The sequence below is a fragment of the Musca autumnalis genome, unplaced genomic scaffold (assembly GCF_047663935.1).
Source record: "Musca autumnalis isolate F117 unplaced genomic scaffold, ASM4766393v1 scaffold_4, whole genome shotgun sequence".
NCBI lineage: Eukaryota > Metazoa > Arthropoda > Insecta > Diptera > Muscidae > Musca > Musca autumnalis.
In genome coordinates this window covers 146,747,067-146,769,553 of record NW_027411977.1, presented here as the reverse complement: position 1 = coordinate 146,769,553, position 22,487 = coordinate 146,747,067, and the positions used below count along the sequence as shown (strand labels likewise).

At 33.2% G+C, this 22,487-nt stretch overlaps 1 protein-coding gene across 14 annotated transcripts in view; it reads right to left on the bottom strand.

Annotated features, from left to right (window-relative positions):
- The window catches only part of Lmpt (four and a half LIM domains protein limpet), a 437,156-nt gene that overhangs the window by 5,987 nt on the left and 408,682 nt on the right, over window positions 1–22,487 (bottom strand). For 9 of the 14 annotated variants that reach the window (XM_073986055.1, XM_073986054.1, XM_073986058.1 and 6 more), the window contains one exon: window positions 1,992–2,161. In XM_073986055.1, the coding sequence (XP_073842156.1) occupies window positions 1,992–2,161 (170 nt within the window). Of the gene's footprint in view, window positions 1–1,991; window positions 2,162–7,096; window positions 7,448–22,487 lie in introns of all 14 variants that reach the window. The other 5 variants (XM_073986062.1, XM_073986066.1, XM_073986064.1 and 2 more) reach the window with 2 other exon arrangements.

Below are 22,487 nucleotides of genomic sequence, written 5' to 3'. Positions count from 1 at the left end.
AGTAAACAGACACCTTCCCAGCAAAAACCAGCAAGCAATCAGCTGACTTGCCAAAACAGAACAATTTGTCCGCCAACAAAGGAAGCAAACACGTTGTATTTTATTAAAAATAAAAAAGAAAATGAAACAAAAAAGTATTTTTCCACTTTACAAATTTGTTCTCCATAAAACAATACAATTAGACTATGTTATTTCTACAATAAAATTGTTTTTAATGTTCACAAACATAAATCAACAAAAAACTAAAAACGGCTGATTGATTGTTTTCAGGAAGAAGAAGAGCTTGCAAGTGCTTGCTAGAAGAAATTTGTCCAGCAAGAATTTGCAAGCTCTCAGTGAAAGAACTGTCAAAATGTCTCTCTCGAATCGCTCTCTTTTGCTGGTTTTTTGTGTTAACAGACGACTTCCAGCAACAATTGGTACAAATTGTTACAAATTTTATGGTAACCAGACACAGCTAATATTACCTTGAAATGCAAAGTTTAGGTGTTTTTCGTTTGCATTCATTTTTTTCGACATAGTGAGACGGGCCCTTAAAACATTATGCAACCCTCTAAATGAAGATATCCTGTATATACAGGCAATCGTTTCGATCGTTTTTGTTTTAGCTTCATCAGATTTCGATCGATTTAGTGAATTCCGAAAATCGTATTATTTGTATAAATATGGCAACATTAGAGGAATCAAAAGAAACGAAACAAAAACATATGATTAGAAAACAGTGTAGAAGTGGGAATTGTGAAAATTTTGTGTTTAAAGAAAACTTTTTTGTGCGAAAAGAATGTTAATTTCTTTATTGAATTTTCAATTTATCTATTGTTTCTGTAATTGAGGCGCAAAAAATCAACGTAACATTGAAAAATACTGTGCTTGCGTTTTTTCTTTTGTTTTATATTATCATTGTTTTAATTTATCATTCGTAATGCCAGATTGTTTAGTTTTTACAGATTTACAGCGAAAAAATTATGTGGCAATACATTGTTAACTTTTTTCGTTGATTGAGAAATAATGTAAATGTGCGAATTTTTTAAAGAAAATGATAAAAAAAATATGAAATTAAATGTGATTTTGTCAATAAAACAATATCTTCATTATATTTAAGTTTTGCAGTGTTTTAAAGTGAAATGTTTCCAAAAAATACAATTCCACTTGAGAAACCAAAAGTGGTTTCATTCCGAAAAAATTTTCTGAAGAAGCTAAGTACGGAATCAATTCCACTTTCGATCGGAATTGGTTTCTGTGACATGCCTGATAGTTTTTATTGTAATATATACCAACCCATATTTCCGGTTTGTTTACATCTAATATAATCTGGTACGTCCTTGGTCCATATGTTAACCCACCTAGTAAGAATATTCTGTTCCTTCATATTGTTGATATTTGCTACCAGATAATCGTTGTCAAAAATGAGATTCATAAAATGCCATGATTTTTAAAAAACGTTTTGCTAAAAAATGTATACCATATACTTAAATATGTATGTCAAATATCTGGAGTTAACATGATATAAGACTACACCAAAATGTGGACATATGTTAATAGATTTTGGCAAGAATGTTCAATACAGATTATAATCTGGAAATGTCTATCTGCAGCACATTCGATTGGAAAATATGGCCAAAATCGTTAAAATTTAAAAAAAAAACGAGAGGTACTTCTATATCGGGAATATACCAAAACATGGACCTCTATCGATCATTTTTTTTAAAAAGGTGTAATACCACCAAAAAGCACAAAATTTCAAAACAAAATTTTTAAAAACATAAAAACTGGAAGAACCGTTATGGATGTCTATACCTAAACTTGGACCAATCATGACGATTTTTTGGGAAAATTATCGTCTAATCCCTACGAGTTTACGGTCAAATTTTCAGATCAATATTTTTTTGTCGCTTTCCTCCATACAAGCTAAACCACGGTGCGTGCAATGCGCTGAATCATCGTATAGGTGTATAATCTAGAAGGCGTTTTAACTTAATAAAAAATCTTACCTTGTTGCATTTAATGCATCTAGTAGCGAACTTCTCCTCATAGCATCCAGCACAATAGATCTCCTGTTCTCTGGGGATGAATGACTTGGTGCCAATGGCCGTTTTACAGACACAGCAACAGAAACAATTTTCATGCCATTGCCGGGTCTTGTATTCCATCTTCTTTGTGCCTAAAAGAATACAAGAAGAAGAAGAATAATAACAAAATGATTAATAACAATTGTTTAACTGAATTTGTAATATATATAAAATGCATAATAAAAGGTACTACTTATAGATACAAATCTAAAAAAAGTTTATTAAGTGAAAATATAACTTTAATGCCAACCATCATACCCTTTACTTCTCTGTGTAATGTCAAATATTTGCGCCAAAGTTTGATATTACCAAGTGGTGAATAATTTTCATAAAAATTGCAAAAAAGTGAATTCTTTCATTTTTTCAATTGTTTCAATTTAAATGGCATGGCAGCCGATCCAATTGAGTTTTTGTTTTCTTTTGTTTAGTTTATATCTTCAAGAATACCTTTTTCCCATTGATGGCGTTGCATGACAAGGGAAAATTGGCATTTATCACGCGACCGTCATTCGGAAAATATAAAAGACAATCAACGGAATATTGGGATTTTGACATTGTGCCATTGACACAATAATAGTTAATGAAATCGAAATTGTCTTTGTTGTCTATGAAAAAAGTTACTTATATATATTAGGCATAAGTTCAATCACATTACATTATAATAAGGATACTCAATTTGCATTTACGTTAAAAGGTTAACTGTTTATTTCTTAACATTTCAAATTTTCTTTCATTATTTGGATTTTTGATGCAATTTTCTTTGGCAGTTAAGGGCGGCTTTATGAATAGTCAGTGCAAAATGTAGCGAATGACTCGTAAGAAATGTTGTAACTTTTGCTACTGTTTTTGGAAGTGTTCATAATATATTTTTCTACAAATAGCGTTGCAGGACTGTGTCGGATTGAAAACAAATCCAGTCAATATGAGGATTTTGTATGGTAAAACGTCGTAGGCATTAAAGCTTTTTTTCTTTATTAGTATCATGGTACAAAATACAGGTAGCATTATCAATCCAGCTGATGGTAACATAATGTGTCAATTGCATTGAATTGATGTCAAATTTTGACATCTTATGTTACCAACAATTGCCGATGTGGCTACCTGTGTATTTGTACCATGATTAGTATTTACTTTGACGTATACGCAATGGAATTGACATTTGAAACCAAGTGGGTTTATTAAATCCGGTTATATTAAAACTCACTATTAATCTGGCAGATTTAGCAAATAAATCCATATAATGCGTTAAATCCGTACAAACTTTTACAAAAGCCGTTCGGTAACAAACTTGTTTGTAAAAGAGAACTGAGAAGTACTTGCAGGAAATTGCAATTACTTTTTACTTGGGAAGTTATCGAACAGACCTTTTATATTATATAACCCCAATGGGTTATTTATAGCTATCGGAATCTTCAGCGAAAGTGAAATGGACCAATTGAGAATATGGAAAAGTCTTATATTGAGCATATGTTTAGACCTTTGCTCAACCATTTGAGATGACGGCACCTACAAAAATATATGATGGTTTTTAGGTTGAAGAATTTATAGAAATACATATATGTTCTATTTTTGAAATGTTGACAATAAATTTGCGAAAAATAATAGATTCTAGCAGGTTCTGAAACAGAGCAAAAACCAAGGCATATCGAACAGGTAGGTAGTGGCATCGACATATTTGTAATATGTTATTTCAAAATTTTCTTTATGTTATGGGGGAAATTACAACAAAAATAATTTTTTACAATGGGATTTGACACTTAATACTCGAACAGCTGGTGTGACACCACTACCTTGGTAATTGTGCAATGGCAAAAACCAATTATAAAATAGTTTCGATCCAATTTTCTTAAAATAAGTATTTCTTAACGATTACAAAAAAAAAAAACAAATTTACTTTAAGTTCAACAGCCTTTTATGTTCGTGCATGCAGCTAATTACAAAAAATATTAAAATAATCATTTTACCCGTTTCAATACTATCTGCAAATCAGAATACCGGAAAAAGACAATACTTTATAAACATTGTTCCATTTTCCACTCGAAGTGAATAATAAACGTGACACACAACACAGAAAATTATGGGATTCCATAAATTATTGTGAAAAGTTGCTAGGAAAATCATAAACGCAACAGTTTTGTCGTTGTTGCTAGTTTGACTCACACACAATTGATGACATTCTAATAATCACTACAAATATAAATATCTAAAACTTGTATTCTTGTTTGAATATTGGTATACAAATTTACGCGGAATGTTAATAAATAATGACAAACTAGTCTAGTCGTAAACAATTTTCATAATTTTTCAATCAAAAAAAATATCAGTGACAAATAAGCAGGTTAATGACTTTTATAGATAAAGGAGGAGAAGAAGAATAATAGGATGACAATAAATAATATTTAAATTCGAAGTACATTAAATAATAAATGTTTTTTTATTATCAAATAGTGCGGCTCGTAATTAACGATATTTATGAGCAATTTAGCGAAATGCTGTTCGATAACAAACGTATTCAATATAGGAGAGCTAAGAGAACTTGCAAGTTCTTTTTACTTGCGAAGTTATCGTACGGACCTATTGTAAACATACTTGCACACTATAAATTTAATAACAATTCTTGCCAAATATCGCGTAATTTCGAATAATCATAGTCAAAAAGTCAAGGTACAACTTTGACACTAATAGGTTATGATATTGTCATCATCGATAAAAGCATTTCATCAACAATTTGATTAGAAAGGTGTGGATTTCTGATATCCACACTTTCTAATAATTCAAAGGTTTAAAATAAACTATTTTTATTTATAATGTTATCTAGTTCATTCTTTGATTCTTGAGCTATAGAATTAGCTTGGCTCATAGGGCTGGCTTGTTCAAGCCAGATGTTAATGGCAATTTGCCTCTCCATGATCTCATCACATTCAACGGCTATCAATAACAACAAAAATGAAACAAACTACAACTTCTTGAATTTTTGAAGAAAAAAATGTAGACGTTTAATATGATGCATAATTGGTAGTGGGAGTTTATGTTTTTTAACAAAATGCTTTTGGGCATCATTTAAATAAGAAAGCCAAACATGATTTTTTTGTTATCGCAAACTAAAAACTAAAGAGTGAAAACGAAAAGAAAAAATGCTTTTGCTCACGTCATTATAATCTCCCTGTCGCCAGAAATATTTTTTGACAATTTTTCAAATGATTCACCATTTGATGTTTTGCTGGGCTTTGTTGTTATAGGTGTTAACTATACAGTGATGCCAAATTTAAACTATGTAATTACCTTGACAATTAACAATATAAGCAAAAATTTGTCATTTCACTGTCAGAAAATAGAAATAAGAATGACATATATACATAATATACATTATAACAATGACATTGAATTGTTCGAACTAGAATGGAATAGGAATTCTGGCGCACAACAGCCGCACGATAAAATATGTATATTTTACCCATAGAAGATAGGACTTATAGTACGTATACATATAACTGGATTTAGACAATCCAGTGGGTTATAATTGTCAAATGCATTGGATTTACGTCAAATAAGTCCTCATAAAGGAGATTAACCCGACAAAACAAAATCGAATGTAAACATGGCGTTAGGACCTATAAGTTGTGGATTTGGAAATGCTCTTCAAAATACAAGTTTATCAGGAAAGAGTGAGTTAATACAATTTGTAGCATTATATTGGTAACAATATAAGACCAATTTCAATCCGATCGAATTTAAGTTGAAAAACTTATTTTAGGAAATATGCGGAAAACATCCTACGTCTGAGTATAGTTTTGCGTCGTTTCCGATAAAAGAATAAATAAAAATTCGATCTACATACATATGTTGCCATTGTCTCTGCTGTCTTTCATTCTTTAACCAGAAATGAAGCAGAACTTTACTCAAACGTTGGATGTGTTTATGGTTTTACAGAAAACCAATTTAGCTTTTTAGAAGGGCCCTGCAAGATAATGGGTACTTTACACGGCATGTTTTTTACATATGAGTTGTCACTTCTCCCATACAAAATGTATATGCAAAGTGACAACTCATATGTAAAAAACATATCGTGTAAAGTACCCATAACGCAGGCAAGTTGGAGCCAGCATTAAAATGTTAAGGGCAAAGCTAAATGTATGTTTCTTGCTTGCTACGCTTTCTTGGCTGCCATTTCTGATAAAAGAATAAAGAAAGACTTAGACAAATTCCAGCCAGATTGCCCTTTGCCTTTTATTCTATTACCATGTTATTTCTGATAATAGAATAATAGGCAAAAAGCCACCTAGTTCGATTTAAGCAAATCAGAAAAAATTAGCGAAGAACTGAGTGAGTTTTGTCTTTATATTAGCTTTGTTCCTTTACTTTTTTAATGGTAAGAGTGGTAAAAGAGAAAAGTGTCAAAATTGCTCTCTCATGAACATTTTTACCAGAAAAGTAAAGGAACGGAAAAATGGTAGATCTGGCAGCAATGTCAAAAAGAAACATGAAAAAATCAATTTTCGTCTTTTATTTCACAGTTTTTAATTTAGTTTTTTCTTCATTGTGAAATAATCGTCAAACAAAAGTCGAAAAATCAATTCTGCCATTTTTTACCTGCAGAAATTTGTCTGGTAGCCTGTGGTAGAAGGGAAAGCCATTTACGCTCTCTCTCCTCTCTCACTCTCCTAAAAATTGCTTCCAGTTTTGACGCTTTTCGGGGTTAAGGAACGCTTTGCAGGTTAAAAATGGTAACAAATGGTAAAAATTTTAACCTCAGATAAGTAAAGGAACACAGCTAATGTCAACATTTTTTGTCAATAAAGTACCAAAGTTCATATGTCAGCAGTTCTTTCGATCACATTCAAAAGTTCCTTTCAGTGAATGGATCAATTGAATTAGTATGGCGAACAATACAATGCATTCACATCAATTTTCAATTACATACATATTAAATACATTTCATATTTTCTTCAAACGTGAGTTCTTTATTTTTTTATTATTAAAATGTGGCTAATAAAATGTACATCTTATATCTTTATTTGATACTTTACCTGCTTTTGTTAACTTGGGATCACCTAGACGACAATAGTCACCTAGGGCACAATAGAAATTTCGATTTTCTTCTCGTGCAGATGCATTTGGCAGGAACATGCTCAATACGGCAATATCTTCATTATTTTCTTTGGCTTTTTTGATGCGATCAGCTCCGATTGTTTTTGTTTGTAGGTGTAAACGCGATTTCATACGCGACGATAAAACATCAACATCGGTCATATTGAGCGTTTATTTGTAAAGAGTTCTTTATTGTATATCTTTTTTGAATTAGGCAAGCTTTGCACTTGTATTCAAAACACTGTATGGATATTTATAGAATTATGGCTATCTATCCCTTTTGTTTTACTCTAAGAAAGCAATTGGGTATTTTGGAGATTATGTGCGTGTTTCAAATTTACACAGATGTAAAAGCAAAAATGTAATCCAAACATGTTTCAAGGGTGAAAACGCCCCTCAACCTAAATTTGGCCTACTTTACGTGAGTATTTTCAGCCAAGTTAAACTTCCTACTTCTTTCTTCTTTGTGGAACAGATCAAATACCACTAATGGTCATGGAAGTTCCCATATCATTGAGTCCAATCCCAATTTCATTTCACTTTAATTTGACAATAGATGGTATTTGTAGATGACAAAAAATAAACACAACCGGCAAATATCTCATTAATAGTCCAGGCATGATTGAAAAAACGTAACGTTTAAGAACTTAATTAAAATAATTAAAAACTGCTGACCAAAATGGCAACAATTTCCTTAGATGTTGGCGGGGCAAAATACGACAGCAATTACTCTGATAAAACTAATTTCCTCTTTGGAATGTTTTTTTTTGTGATTGAACATTTCAAACGTGTTTGACATTAGCTAGAATTGAACATGCATGGAGTTCTTCCAAAGCAAACCAAAATGGTATTTAATTTAAGAAATAAATTATTATCTGTTTTTTTGTTTTGTTTGTTGTTTCTTTACGTGTTTGTTCTTTAAATGGTTGAAATCAAGGCATATTTATACAAGGTAAAAGTGACAATCAGCTGTATTCTTACTTTTTTTGTAAATTTAGTTTTCAAAATGTAATAGGGTCTACTCATGAAATTTGAAACTTCAAAATTTGCTACCATAAAATTCTTCTTTTCACCGGAAACGTATAATAACAATGACATACGACAATTTTGAGTGTTTTATAATTACATTTTGATTCAAATTTGTCCTATTTTAGAGGATTTTCAAAATGTATTTATGTGTTTCCTGAATAAATTTTTGGAACGACCCTATTATTCAATATTTATCTTTGACAATTAATTTTCAATAACAACAACGTTGTTTTTGTAAATTTGTTAGTTGTTGTAATTCATTCATTTACCTTATATGAATATACCTTGGTTGAAATGATAAAAATCTTCTTAGTGCAGCTTAACAGAGGTAAATGAATAGCAGTCTTCACTTTTGGTTATGATGTCATTCTTCTTAAATCATTGTACAAGTTTTATTATGATGGATTTTGCTAGACGCGAAGACTCCACAAAAAAACAACAATATTTTATAATGGAATTTTAGCTAAGTATTAGAAACATATTTGGCAATATTGGGCGATTTTTTATACATGTTGTAAAGCAAATCGATTATCGGCCTAATGCTAATTAATGTGTTTTATAGCCCAATTAGTTTTGACCAAATAAAACTGATCTATTTGTATTAATGTAGCTGCGCTATACAAAACATGTGTTAACACACATAATTCAAGATTATTTCGAACCATTTGTGGTAGATAACTATGCGTTGAATAATGTTTCGGAACTTTACTGGATAAAGTAATATGCGTATCAGCGTATCATTAGAAAAGATTTCCCAGAGAGATAAAAATCATTTCAAATTGCGTTTTTAATGAAATACTATGTATCAAGGCAATTTTGAGCGAATTTAATAAATTGGATGAAATCAGCTGGCCTCATTGTTCCACCTTATGTATTGCACCATGATCTGTTTGTATTATCACACGTTTTTTCAACTAATAGTGCGTTTGCATATAACCAGATTTAATAAACCCACTGGGTTTCAAGTGTCAATTCCATTGTTATAGTACGGTTACACTAGAGTTTTTTGCCGGGTTAACCCACTCCGAGAGGATTTATTTGACGTTTGCGCTATGAAATTGACATTTGAAATCCAAACCCACTGGGTTAATCCGGTTAAGTGTAACCGGGGTATTAGTTCGTCAAAATAAATAAAAGAAGATTACCCCGGCAAAAAGCTCCAATGCCAACGGTGATTAAAATAAATTCGTACGCTTGGTTTAGACCACTGATGGTCAAGCATTGCAGCGACATTGTCGTTTACGAAGTTTCGCAGTAGAAACAAAACCACCACCATTGCTTTTGCCCACAAATTTTAGTCACATAAATAAACATTTTGTACGGGAAGCTGCGTTAGCACAGGTAGCATAATTTCCTATGCTTTGTGTCTTCTGGTCGTCACTGGTTTAGACAATACACTTATGCGATGATTAAGTGCATTATCTCGATTTTTGACATATACTGATTGAAAATGGCAACATAAATGCACTGGATTTGCTAAACCAAGCATAGTCTAAACGTACTGTTAGACTGAACTAATCCGCCTGCTCATTTAAGTGAATCGTTGTGCATCACTAAACATTTGGTCTGTTCCTTTACATTTGAAAATGGTAAAACCGGCAAAACTAGTAAAAGTTGTAAACTGATCTCATATAATTTGTATTCTATTACTAAACCCATAACACAATTACCAAGGTAGATGCATCACCCCAGCGCATGTCACAATAATACAGGTACTACAGCAAAAACAGCTGATTATTGTTATAGTTGTCAAAATACATTATTGTGAATAAAATCATATACAAAATGTAAACAAGCAATTTATAGTATTGCATTATCGTGATCAAATTTGACGTTTCATCTGAATTTGAGCTACTGATGTAACACCTTCTTATTCCGCCATGGCCCAACTGATCGAATTTAAAATGTCAATGTTGACTGGAATTCGCCGTGAAAATCAGAACAAATACCATATCATTGATTCAGTTATTCTGGGTTTTGATTGGTTAAATAAATTTGCCGCAAATTTCATATGGCATTGTTGTTTTGTTCTTCGCCTTGTTTACAAATTTTGACATTTTACATTACAAAAAAATCGCATTGTTGTAGCAATTCGCCGATGCATCTACCTTGGTAATTATGCCATGACTACTACATCCTTTAAAAACTTTACGCTATGGTTACATTAGAGCTTTTTGCCGGGTTACGTATACGCGAACGAATTTGCATTTTAAAACCAGCTATATGTAAACGTAGTATTAGTACATAAGAAAGTACCAAGCAAAACAACCGGAAGACACAAACATTTTAATGTCCATGTCGGAATCTGAACTGGTTATAGGAAGACAATAAGATGGACCTTATGGATGATGAAACATCTTTAGACTTATTAAAACACATTCCGAAGAATGCCTTTAAATTCAATCCTAAGCATCAAAAGACGTGCTGTGGATGCAAAATGTAGGGCATCTTAACCGTGTACTGTATATGTAAAATGGACTGCTTCCTAGCCGCGTATTCTCTTGTAAAACACATTAGTAAATTCGTAGAAAAAGATGTAGTGCATCGTCACTTGTACTAGCTGTAAAAATGTTTGTTTACATTTTCATACATTTCATTTACAATAGTAACAAATTTGACAAATTGAGGGAAATCAGCCGACCAATTTACGTAATCTTACTATTGCATCATCTGTCTACACCACAATTAAAATACTATAACTGGATGAACAAATCAGCTGCAGAGTTTTTTGGGTGGGATAGCTTGTTTCGCATGATAGATATTTTTGAAAGTCATTTGTTAGGTTTAAAATTTTCAACAGACACTGACGGCAGTCTGTTACCTGATCAACACAACAGGCTAGACATAAATACGCCTCTGCAATGGTCAACATACATACACATCTACGGATAAAAAACTCAAAAAAATACGCTGATGACCGGCATTTTTTAAATCAAATACCTGTTTTGATTTGAAGTATTATAGCCGGAAACGTAATTATTTCATAAGAAAAAAATTAATCATTGTTAGAATATTTTTGTATGAAATAATCTCAAAAAAAGATCAACTCATGTCAAGATCAAATGAAGGTGGCGTGGAACTAATAAATAACCAAACATGGATTGATTATTCATCGAGAGTGACTTAATTCTTGACAATATAAATAAGATGAAGTTTTGTTTATTAAAAACTAGCTTTATAAATATTAAAATATTGCAAGACGAGTGGTATAAATATTGATGTCACTTTTCTTTTGTAATTTAATGAAGAGCCACCTCAACCGCTTTTGTCAAATTTTACACAATTCACCATAAAATGCCGGTGTATGCACTTTCACGCCGTCCATTTCCATGCAGAAGCGTATTTACTTTTCACGTTGGCCATTTATTTGAAAGTTAAAACCACTTTTGTTTCAGAATTTTATGGGAAAAGTTGACGGCAAAGAGCTTGGCTTACCATTAAGCCACCATTGACACAAATACTTCAATCATTTCGAGAGGAAATAACAACGGAAGTTCTTACCAGCATTTGCTGTTAATGACATTTAATTGTTTGTTTAATACACTTAAGTGTTGTTGTAATATACGGTAAAATAATGTATAAATTGTGAAATTAGGAATTCATTTGTTGTGTTTTATTTCCACTAAAGCCAACTTTTCTTAATCTCCAGGTTTAAATTAAGTTTGCCATTACAATTGTAACTTCTCAGGAAGGTATTCAAGCCACATCTAAAACAAATGCGTCATTTACATTGTCAATTTTATTTAATATCTGTGAAATAAATAACCTGCACAGTTGTTTCAGTTGGGAATGTAAATAAGGTTCTAGTACTTTTTTCAGATATTTAAGACTCCTTTACATCAAACAGGTTTTTATACTATGTCCATATTTACCTTAAGCACATTTCCTTGCTGCAATTGTCAGTTTTTCAATGAGAGACGGTGTTGAGAGGCAAAGGGTTACCATATGCCTCACCTCTCTCTTTTATAAACTGACAATTGCCGCAAGGAAAATTGCTTAATGTAAATTTGGACTATGCGTCATTTATGTAAATTCCATTGAATGTCTATCTAGGTGCCAGTGTGAATAAGGCCGCCATCAGACCATCTGCTTTTTCACATCAGCTGTTCTGTAGTATTAGTATACCAAAAGTGACAACATACATGTGAAAAAAACAGATGGTCTGATGGCCGCCTTAGGACTCATAATATATGTATGTAACGATATGTTTACATCAATGTGTCTCAACTCTGTCTTAGAAAGCCAACCAATTAAATGTTTGTTTTCGCAAAAGCAACAAATGCGCTACATGTTTTAGTTTTGAATATTATTTAGGTAATTATGTAACAATAGTTATCTAATAAAATATTGATATTCAATTATTTTTTATTTTAATAACCAAAATATAGGCGCTTAACACCGAATTTGTGTCGTTCACTTTTTAATCGCCTTAATAAACGAATCTGTGCACGTACATATAAAAGTTTGTACATTAGAATGGGCCTGTTTGATAATAAATTTTCAATAAATATTTTTTATAACATTTATTTCCATGGAATGCAGGTACAATGTTCGCACATACGTGTACATACATATGTAAATCACTGACCCTGCGTGGGATAATTTTGTAGGTTAAGTTATAATATTATTTCGATTGGTTAATGTGGCTTTTTTCTACCCAGCTTATATTCTGTCAGTACAATGTGGGCATACCAGACCACAACGCTTTACTGCACACATCATATTGCAATTGAAATTTAATTTTTAACGTAACAAATGTAACCTATCATTTTTGTGGTATTCAATATTAATTATAACCAGTTCATAACCATCATTGTTGTGTGTTATGTAGGAATAATATTTAAAACCATACCAAGAGAACTGTGTAAATAATTTTGTATTCATAATTAAAAAATTATGCGCGCATGTATGTATGTGCGCGCAGTTGGATTGAAATCAATTTGGTGTTAAAATGAGATTTTCAATGTTCGTTTGCAACTTAATTGTGTTGTTCTGCAAGCGAGAAAATTGAAATTAGATACAGTAGTGGTGCCAATATTTAATTTGTGTGTATTAAATGTTGGCGTTACAAATCAATAAATCTCAACTGCACAGTCTTACGCTGAAAACACAACCAACGTTTGAGTAAAGTTTTGTGTCATTTCTGTGGTGTGATTCTTTAACTCATTATTGAGTTACCGATAAATATCGGTAAAATTAAAATGCTTATAAACGCCCAAAACACCTGTTTTAAGTGCAAGTGTAAAATGCGTTATAGTTCCTCTAATTCTTAATCAATTGGTTCAATTCACCGATTCTGTGATAAGAGGAACTGAACTAGTCCATAAAAAGAGGGAACGAAGATAAACGACTGCTCCTTATGGTATGTCAAAAAAAAAAAAAAAAAAACGAGAATAAAAAATAGGAATTGACACGTAAAGAAATGTCAGAAAAATTACGTAAAGAATAAGAAGCATATAAATTTTGTGTAAAGGGGAGTACACACTATCAATCAAAAATGACAGCCAACGCACTTTTAAGACAATTTTCCGGCAAATAACAACTTTTATTTAGCGAAAAACCTTTTAAATATACGGTATTATTTAGATATTACAAAAGAAATTTTTCAGTTAGGCTTTGATATTTACGAAATAGACCTCGATGACTGTCAGTTTTGCTTGTCAATGTGTACTATACATAAGGGAACGCAAAATGTTCTGGAACAGAGCTTATGTGTAATTGCTGACATTTGTATTTATGCTTAATTATAATAGGCCTGTTCGATAACATCCCAAGTAAAAAGTACTTGCTAGTTCTTGCAACCACTTGCAAGTACTTCTTATTTCTCTTTTTCTGAACAAGTTTGTTATCGAACATCATTTTGTAAAAGTTTGTACACATTTTTGGGTTATCGAACAGACCTAATAATATATAATTAAAGTTCTGACAATGGGAGTGAAACTGATAATCCACCACAAATACACTCAATGAAAAAATCGGCAAATATTAAAAAATTTAGCTTTTTCCTTCCTTCGACATTTTAAAGGCATGAACATTGAATTCTATGTGTCCGTTCATTGATAACTTCCTTGTGATTGTGGGATTCGATTGTACTCGGAGGCTATTATGTACAGTATGCAAAGTTCATATTCGGAAATAAATTGCAATAGTTAATCATATCTAGCACATTTTTCTTAATTATTTCAAATATTCGTCCGACTTTTTATTTATGTAAAATTTTTTAATAAAGTTACCGTTATTTGTACGTATTTCTATAGCAGAGGCATTCCAAAAGAAGAAAAGAACAAAAATCTGCGGTATTTTGCTTTGAAAATCCTTAAAAACTCCAAATATATAGTGCTTATAGGTGTACGAATACGAACTTTGCCACCCATACAGGCGCCATCTATACCTAAATGACGGAATAAATTAAAATTTTGTTTTGTTATTCTTACATCTTTCTTCGTTATGGTAATTCCCATCAATTATTTCCTATTTGCACATAAAATATGGAATTAATAACGATTTTATTCATTTTTAGGGGTGTACGAATTTTGCATACTGTATAACCACAAATCAATGTTAAGTATTGAAAATTTCGAGTGTATCCGGATGACACATTTATTTATTAATGACAAAAAGTACTCAAAATATGTTCATATTAATATTCGCAAAAAAGACAAGGAAACAAACAACAAAACGTGTGGAAAACAAAAATAAATACAAATTCAAACTGTTGTTGGGTTAGATGAGCCACATTATAATCTGTCTGTCCATTGAATTAAAATGTACGAATGGGTTGTTTGTTTTGGTTAAAATAATGGCAAATTGTATTACATGCATATGTAAATACAGTATGCAAAGTTCATATTCGTACACCCCTAAAAAATGAATAAAATCGTTATTAATTCCACATTTTATGTGCAAATATGAAATAATTGATAGGAATTACCATAACGAAGAAAGATTTAAGAATAACAAAACAAACTTTTAATTTATTCCGTCATTTAGGTATAGATGGCGCCTGTGTGGGTGGCAAAGTTCGTATTCGTACACCTATAAACATTTTATAATTGGAGTTTTTAAAGATTTTCAAAGCAAAATACCGCAAAATTTTGTTCTTTTCTTCTTTTGGAATGCCTCTGCTATGGAAATATGTAAAATAACGATAATTTTATTAAAAATTTTGTATGAATAAAAAGTCCGTCGAATATTTGAAATACTTAAGAAAAATGTGGTAGATATGATTAACTATTGCAATTTATTCCCGAATTTTGGACGAAAATAGCTAATGGCAGTCCCTCTGTAACAATATTCGAGGTCAAATATGAAATAATTGTTGTCAGCGTTTGGAAATGCAAAGAATCCTAATCCGGGCTTGGATAAAGGAAACACATTTTTTGTTTTTACATGGTGAAAATCGCACGTTTAGTTTTATATTTGACATTAAATGTATTGAAGTTTTAGAGTACGGTTTCGAAAATCATTTTATGTCAAGACATATCGGAAATTACGAGGAATAATACATTTTTTAGGAAGAAAATTTCCCCGAAAATAATGCTAACCTTCAAATGGTTACCCCACGTTATTTCCTGGGAAATTTACTCCATTCTTTTGACATTTTTGTACTCATTTTGAATCCTTCGGTAAAGAAATATAATATTCAAGAAGTAAAAACCGTTATTTTCGCAATTTTGGAAGCCATAACCCTCGTTCATAGTAAGCGTAGAATTTTAGTCGTACGCAGACAGTATGAAAACTTCTACAGTTTCATTTTTCTTCATAATTTCTCACAGTTTTCGACATAAAATGATTTTTGAAACCGTATTCTAAAACTTCAATACATTTAATGTCAAATATTAAACGAAACTTGCGATTTTCACCAAGAAAAAACCAAAAATGTGTTTCCTTTACCTAAGCCCGGATTACGTTTCTTTGCATTTCCAAACGCTGACAACATTTATTATCATATTATACGGCGTTTATATTATAGTTTTTTGCAGGGTTAACCTTCTTTATGAGGATTTGTTTGAAGTATATACAATGGAAATGACATTTGAAACCCAGACCCACTGGGTTAACCTTGTTATATATAAACGGCCTATTAGACCTCGGAATTGTTACAGAAGGACTGCTATTAGCTATTTTCGGCCAAAATTCGGGAATAAATTTGCAATAATTAATCATATCCAGCGCATTTTTCTTAAGTATTTCAAATATTCGTCCTACTTTTTATTCATGCAACATTTTTGATAAAATTACCGTTATTTTTACATATTTCTTTAGCAGAGGCATTTCAAAAGAAGAAAATAACAAAAATTTGCGGTATTTTGCTTTGAAAATCCTTAAAACTCCAAATATATAGTGCTTATAGGTGTACGAATACGAACTTTGCCACCCACACAGGCGCTATCTATACCTAAATTACGGAATAAATTAAAAATTTGTTTTGTTATTCTTAAATCTTTCTTCGTTATGGTAATTTCTATCAATTTTTTTCATTTTTGCACACAAAATATGGAATTAATAACGATTTTATTCATTTTTTAGGGGTGTACGAATATGAACTTTGCATACTGTATGTATATATGTATGAGTTAAACTATCCGTGCTATGATGATAATCATGCGATTATTTTCAAACGACATTGAGTGATATGTGGTTTTGGTTAGGTAGGCGAAAGCTTTTTTATTACAGAAAAACAATGTAATTTTGGACAATGTTCCAATCTTTAGTAATACGCCAGTCCCATGCATTATGGGTAAGTCCCAATTTACATTAGGCGAGTTTACTTGCGGCAATTGTCAGTTTGTAGGTGAGAGAGGGTGCTGAGAGGCAAAGGGTTACCATATGCCTCACCTCTCTCTCTTACAAAATGACAATTGTCGCAAGTAAACTCGCCCAATTTAAATTGGGACTAAGTCTACTTATTGTTCAACAAGTTGATTATTGCCCAACAATAACAGCAGATGTAGTCCTTAACGCAGACTGTTTGATTACAGAAAAATTCTTTAAAATGTCCCTTCCACTGATTCTCTATTTTTTAAATGATTATTTTGGATAATCCATCAACACGCCAAGTTTTTAAATGGACTTTTAAAGTGGTTTAGTATTTATATATTCAAGGAGACAAAATAAAATAGAAACACCAAATTCCCCCTTCTCTTTTTTGGCCCCTCTATCTTATCTTCTCCCTTTTACTGTCCCAGTTTCCTGGGATTTGAAATAAAAAAATAGAAACTCTGAAAATAAACCTCCCCAAACTAAACAAATAGTAAAGTTTTGTAAAACATGCTAATTGACTGACATGCGAACATTTATGCGGTATATTTTAAATCCAAAAGAACTAAATAAGAATCTATACTGAATGAGCTTAAAGGAACATCTAATAGTACGTTTACATATAACTGGATTTCAAATGTTAATTCCATTGCATATAAGTCAAATAAATCCTCATAAAGAATATTAACACGGTGTTAGAATAGATACGAATTATTGTTGTGTTATATTAGGTTAAGTTACATTTTCATAAGTAGTTCATAAGTAGAATTTTATTCAATAAACATCAGTGCCTAGAGCACTCACTAAGATTAGACCTCCGTGTCTTTTCTTTTTTACAGGCGTAATACCCCCTTTAGACTATGCTTGCAAATCCAGTCGATTTAAATTGTCTTTTTTATACAATATATGTCAAATAAATCAAGATAATGCACTTATTCATAGTATAAGTGCATAGTCTAATGCTAGTTTTACATTTACGAAATCCACTCGATTTCAACTGTCAATTCCATTGCTTAAACGTCAAATGAAATTCAATGGATTTCAGATGGGATTTCTTTTGACGTATACACAAAGGAATTAACAGTTATAATCCACTCGATTTCGTAAATGTAAATGTACTATAAACCAAGTTTAAGTCTACTTTAGAGAAGGGTCAGCTATACATTCCAATGCTGAATTCAGTGGCAACAGAAGTGTTTAACTCGATGTACACGTGCTCCTAAAGTAAGTATTTGGGACAAATAGACAGATATTTTATGGAATTTACAATTAAAATAATATAAAACCTGTTAGATGTAAATGCGGCTTTATAGCGCGTTTACAATTGTCAACTTCATTGCGTATACGACAAATATAAATAAATCCTGATAAAGAAGATTAATACACCGGTTACACTTAACCGGATTAAGCCAGTGTGTTTGGGTTTCAAATGCCAATTCCATAGCGCAAACGTCAAATAAATCCTCATGAAGTGGGTTAACCCTGCAAAGACCTCTAATGTAACCGTACAATTACCCGACAAAAAGCTATAATACATATAAACAGGCTGTTATATTAGGTTTAAACAAGGTCTATTTAACAGGTCACGTAAAGAGTACAACAACAACATCAAGAAAATTCTTCAATCTGTCAAACAGTTTGTTTAGGGTTTTACGCAAATAATTCACAATAACAACGTACATAATTGTCAGATTGAAATCAATCAGCTGGCCGTTTTACGCCACCTTATTATTTTATTATGGATTTAAAAAAGAACTTCGGCTTAAAACTGTCTTCTTTCTCCAAAACGAGAGTTAGAACATTTTACCCAACAATAAAGCAACACTAGACCTTGCAAACTTCTGCTGCAATAGACAGTATTTGACAAACAAGAAATAAAAAAACGAACATGCAAATTTTAATTAAAAACTAAACACGCATCCGATTTATTTATTTATGGCATTGTTTCGGGTGGCAGCGATTATTGGCGCTGTTAGGTGAAGTTGAAGGTATTGTGTCACCACCATTAGCGGCGGCGGTAGTGACTAAACTGGTAAGCGAAGACAAGACAGGCAGGCAGGTATGTGTTGTTGTCTTCTTTGTTATCTGATCAATATTCGTATAACGTTTACAAGTTCAAAAACTTTCAACGCCAAATTTTCAATGTAAGTGCACTTTCATTTTTCAAAATAGGGGTATAATCCGAAAAATAATACATACGAAGCTACAAGCAACAACACCTAGCTACAACAACAACACCTAGGAACACATGCAAATGCAAAAGAACAAACATACCTACATTGATATACATATTTTTTTGTTTAAAAATCTTCAATTGAAATCTATTAAACAAAAAAATTCAAAGATTGATTGGAAATGTTCAAACGTCAATTCAAATGACAGACGAACAATTTGTATTGATGATTGGTTCTGTTTCAATGCTACATAAACATGGTAAACAAATGAAGATAGAGAAAAAAGATAGTCGCCGATAATAATAAATATTCCACATTTAAACTTGACCTTAAAAATTGAAGCTATAAATTTTGTAATATTCATTTGGATGGAAAATGTTGAAGTTACACCAAATCATTTCGTTAAACGAACACCTACAACACCAATTATCGCCTGAACGCCAGCCAGCATTCTGCCACAAATATGTATCAATGTCAATGATTGTTTGGTTGTCAAACGTTAAAATGTGGAAGGGGGGAGGGGTCACTGAGACAAAGAGAACAATTGTTTGCGCTTATTTTTGTTGTAATGCTAGATTGTGTCTTTGTGATCTGTGCGTTTTTTCTTATGACAAAACAAAAACAATTATCATGAGAATGAAATGATAAATGTCAAATACAGATAACAGAGACATTATTTTTTTGCTCGGCTTGGATGACTGTGTACATTGACAGATGTTCTGCTGTTTGTGTAGGTGCATCATATCTTCATATTGATATGATATCAATGATATTATTTACGCATTCACATATGGGAACGACTATACTCTGCACAGTGGGTTTGGGTAAGGTATTCACGCATACCCAAACAACCTGTAGTGTCATTCTCTAAATCATTTTTTGAGTTACAGACAAAAATTGTTAAAATTAAAGCGCAAAATTATGAATGAAAGGTAGGACTTTTCGACCACTTTTTTGGTCACTAACTTACCGAAAAATATATTAAATTACCGAAATTATAAGCATTTTAATTTTTACTTGAAAGATGATATGTTATGGGACAGCACAGGAATCATAATGGTCTTCCATTCACTGTGAAACATAAAATAAAGTGGGTGATTATCGCTAAATTTAAAATTTCGATAGCTCTGCGTTTTGCACGGTTATTGAGGACGTCCCTATCCGAATTATCGAAGAATGCCACAGTTCGCAAGACATAACCACCGGGTCACTTGGTCTGACAAATTACGTCACCTGGTAACCCGTCGTTTTTCTTGGATCAGACCATCTCTTCATAATTGTCTCCCTCAGCAGACCCCCCGTTTTCATCACCTGTAAATGCCACATTTTCAACAATTATGGGAAAGCTAATTAATCTAGTTTCAAAGTGTTCACTAATATCCCCGTTTCAGAGATCTGTCGAACTCTTTTTTGTTTGGCTAGCAGAAATGATGTTCCGATACATCATTACTGCTGCAGCCGTTCGCCATATACCTGCTGGTCGAATACCCGAAGTGAGACCAAATTTCCCAAAAGAGGCGACGGGATTAGCAAATTAACATGATAAGTTCTTTGTGCCAACCACAGAGTCACTGGAAGTTAACAGGTTGATCGGTGAATATGAGCGGCTAAATCATCTGAAGAGATGCAACATTGGAGCCGGAATAAGTGAATTGTGGGCAACGGTTAAGTCACTCTCGAATTCTGGAAAGGAGGAAGATAGGACCCTAGTCACATTTGGCGACGTTACGCTGACTGATCCGAAGAGGTGTTCAAGTTATTTTAATCTACAGTTTGAACAGGGAGTGTCAGAGCGAAGAGTACTACGTCGCATCAGATCTTCCTGTCGAGCATGAATCACCACCATTTACAAGGAATGATTTTGCGAATGTCATCAGAATCGCAAAATCATCTAAAGCGTTGAGCCCAGATGGAATATCCACGATAATGATGAAACAGATGGTTGAGCCGGGAGTCAAGAGTATCTTACTAAAGTTCTCAACCTTTCACCAGCCACCCACATCGTCCCCGAAGTCTGGAAAATGGGCAGCATGGTTCCGTTAATGAAGCCAGGTATGGATGCCAACAAAGGTGAATCATACGGCCCACTTTTGCTTTATCTCCTGTAGCAATGACCCTTAAGGCATTAATCATCCCCAGCGTTAGAAATAGCTATCTAGTTGCCGCTCATCGGCATGGGTTCCGTAAGCAGAACAGTCACACATATTAGCCGATGACTCAACCAGAGCAAGCCGTGTGAGAGAAGGCTCATGGTGGCACTTGACGCTGTTTGAGCACATCGAGCAGACAACCCTTTGGCCAAGTTTGTGTGGATGCCAGTCGTACGTAGAATTCATGAAAAAGAAGTCCAAGGCCCGTAGAGTGAAACAGGGAGTTCCCATAGGTGGGGTGATATCTCCGGAACTGTTTAACCTCTACCTCTCCTGTATTCCGCCCCTCCAGACGGCATTGAGATCGTAACGTATCCGGATGATTCTACGCGAGTAATATGCAAACATCCGCCACTAAATCTACGGCCACTCTGTTCACCCCATGGACGTCAGAGGTGGGAACAGAGTTGAATGTCATGTCTCGAATTCCAATTACATACAATCCCAAAATTCTAGGGGCGCATACCACAGCTATCTGCGACAAATGTAGATGTAGGAACAAGGTCATCAAGTTCCTAGCTGGCAGTACTGGGGATGCAGATAAAGAAACCTTGTTGACCACATATAACGCAATATGTCGGTCTGTGGTAAACTATGCGGTGCCAGTGTGGTCTGCGAATATAAAAAATATTCAAAACTGTCAGAATGTCGCCCTGAGAACTTCAACAGGATGCTACCTTATGCCTTCAGTGTACCTTCTACATAAGGATACAAACATAATTACATGCTTTCGTTGCAGTATCGTGAAGTCCATCCTAATCACCATATGGTGGATAGGACTCCCTCATCCAGGCATGTCAGGAGGGATCTTCATAATCTAGAAAGAGTAGTCAAAGGTTGCAAGAGAGAAACCGTAGATCAGCAAGCCTATCAGGCAGGATTGAATAGAATTTAAACAGGTGCAGTCGCAGATGCCAGAAACCACCATCTATCGCAGCTGAGAAGCGTCAGCTGCAATGACAACCTGGCGTTTGAATAGCCATCATACGGATGTAGTCGCAGATGCCATAAACAAATATCGTGTGAATGCAGTGCTCGGAGTACATCCTCCATCTATCACAGCTGAGGAGCGTCAGATGCCACGACAAACCAGAGTAGTTTTGGCTCAACAATGCTTGGGATGGTGCAACCGTCTAAATTCTTATAGGCAAAACATCTGCACAACATGCGGCACATGCCCGCATGACACACTGCTCCTTTTCAACTGCCCTGCCAAA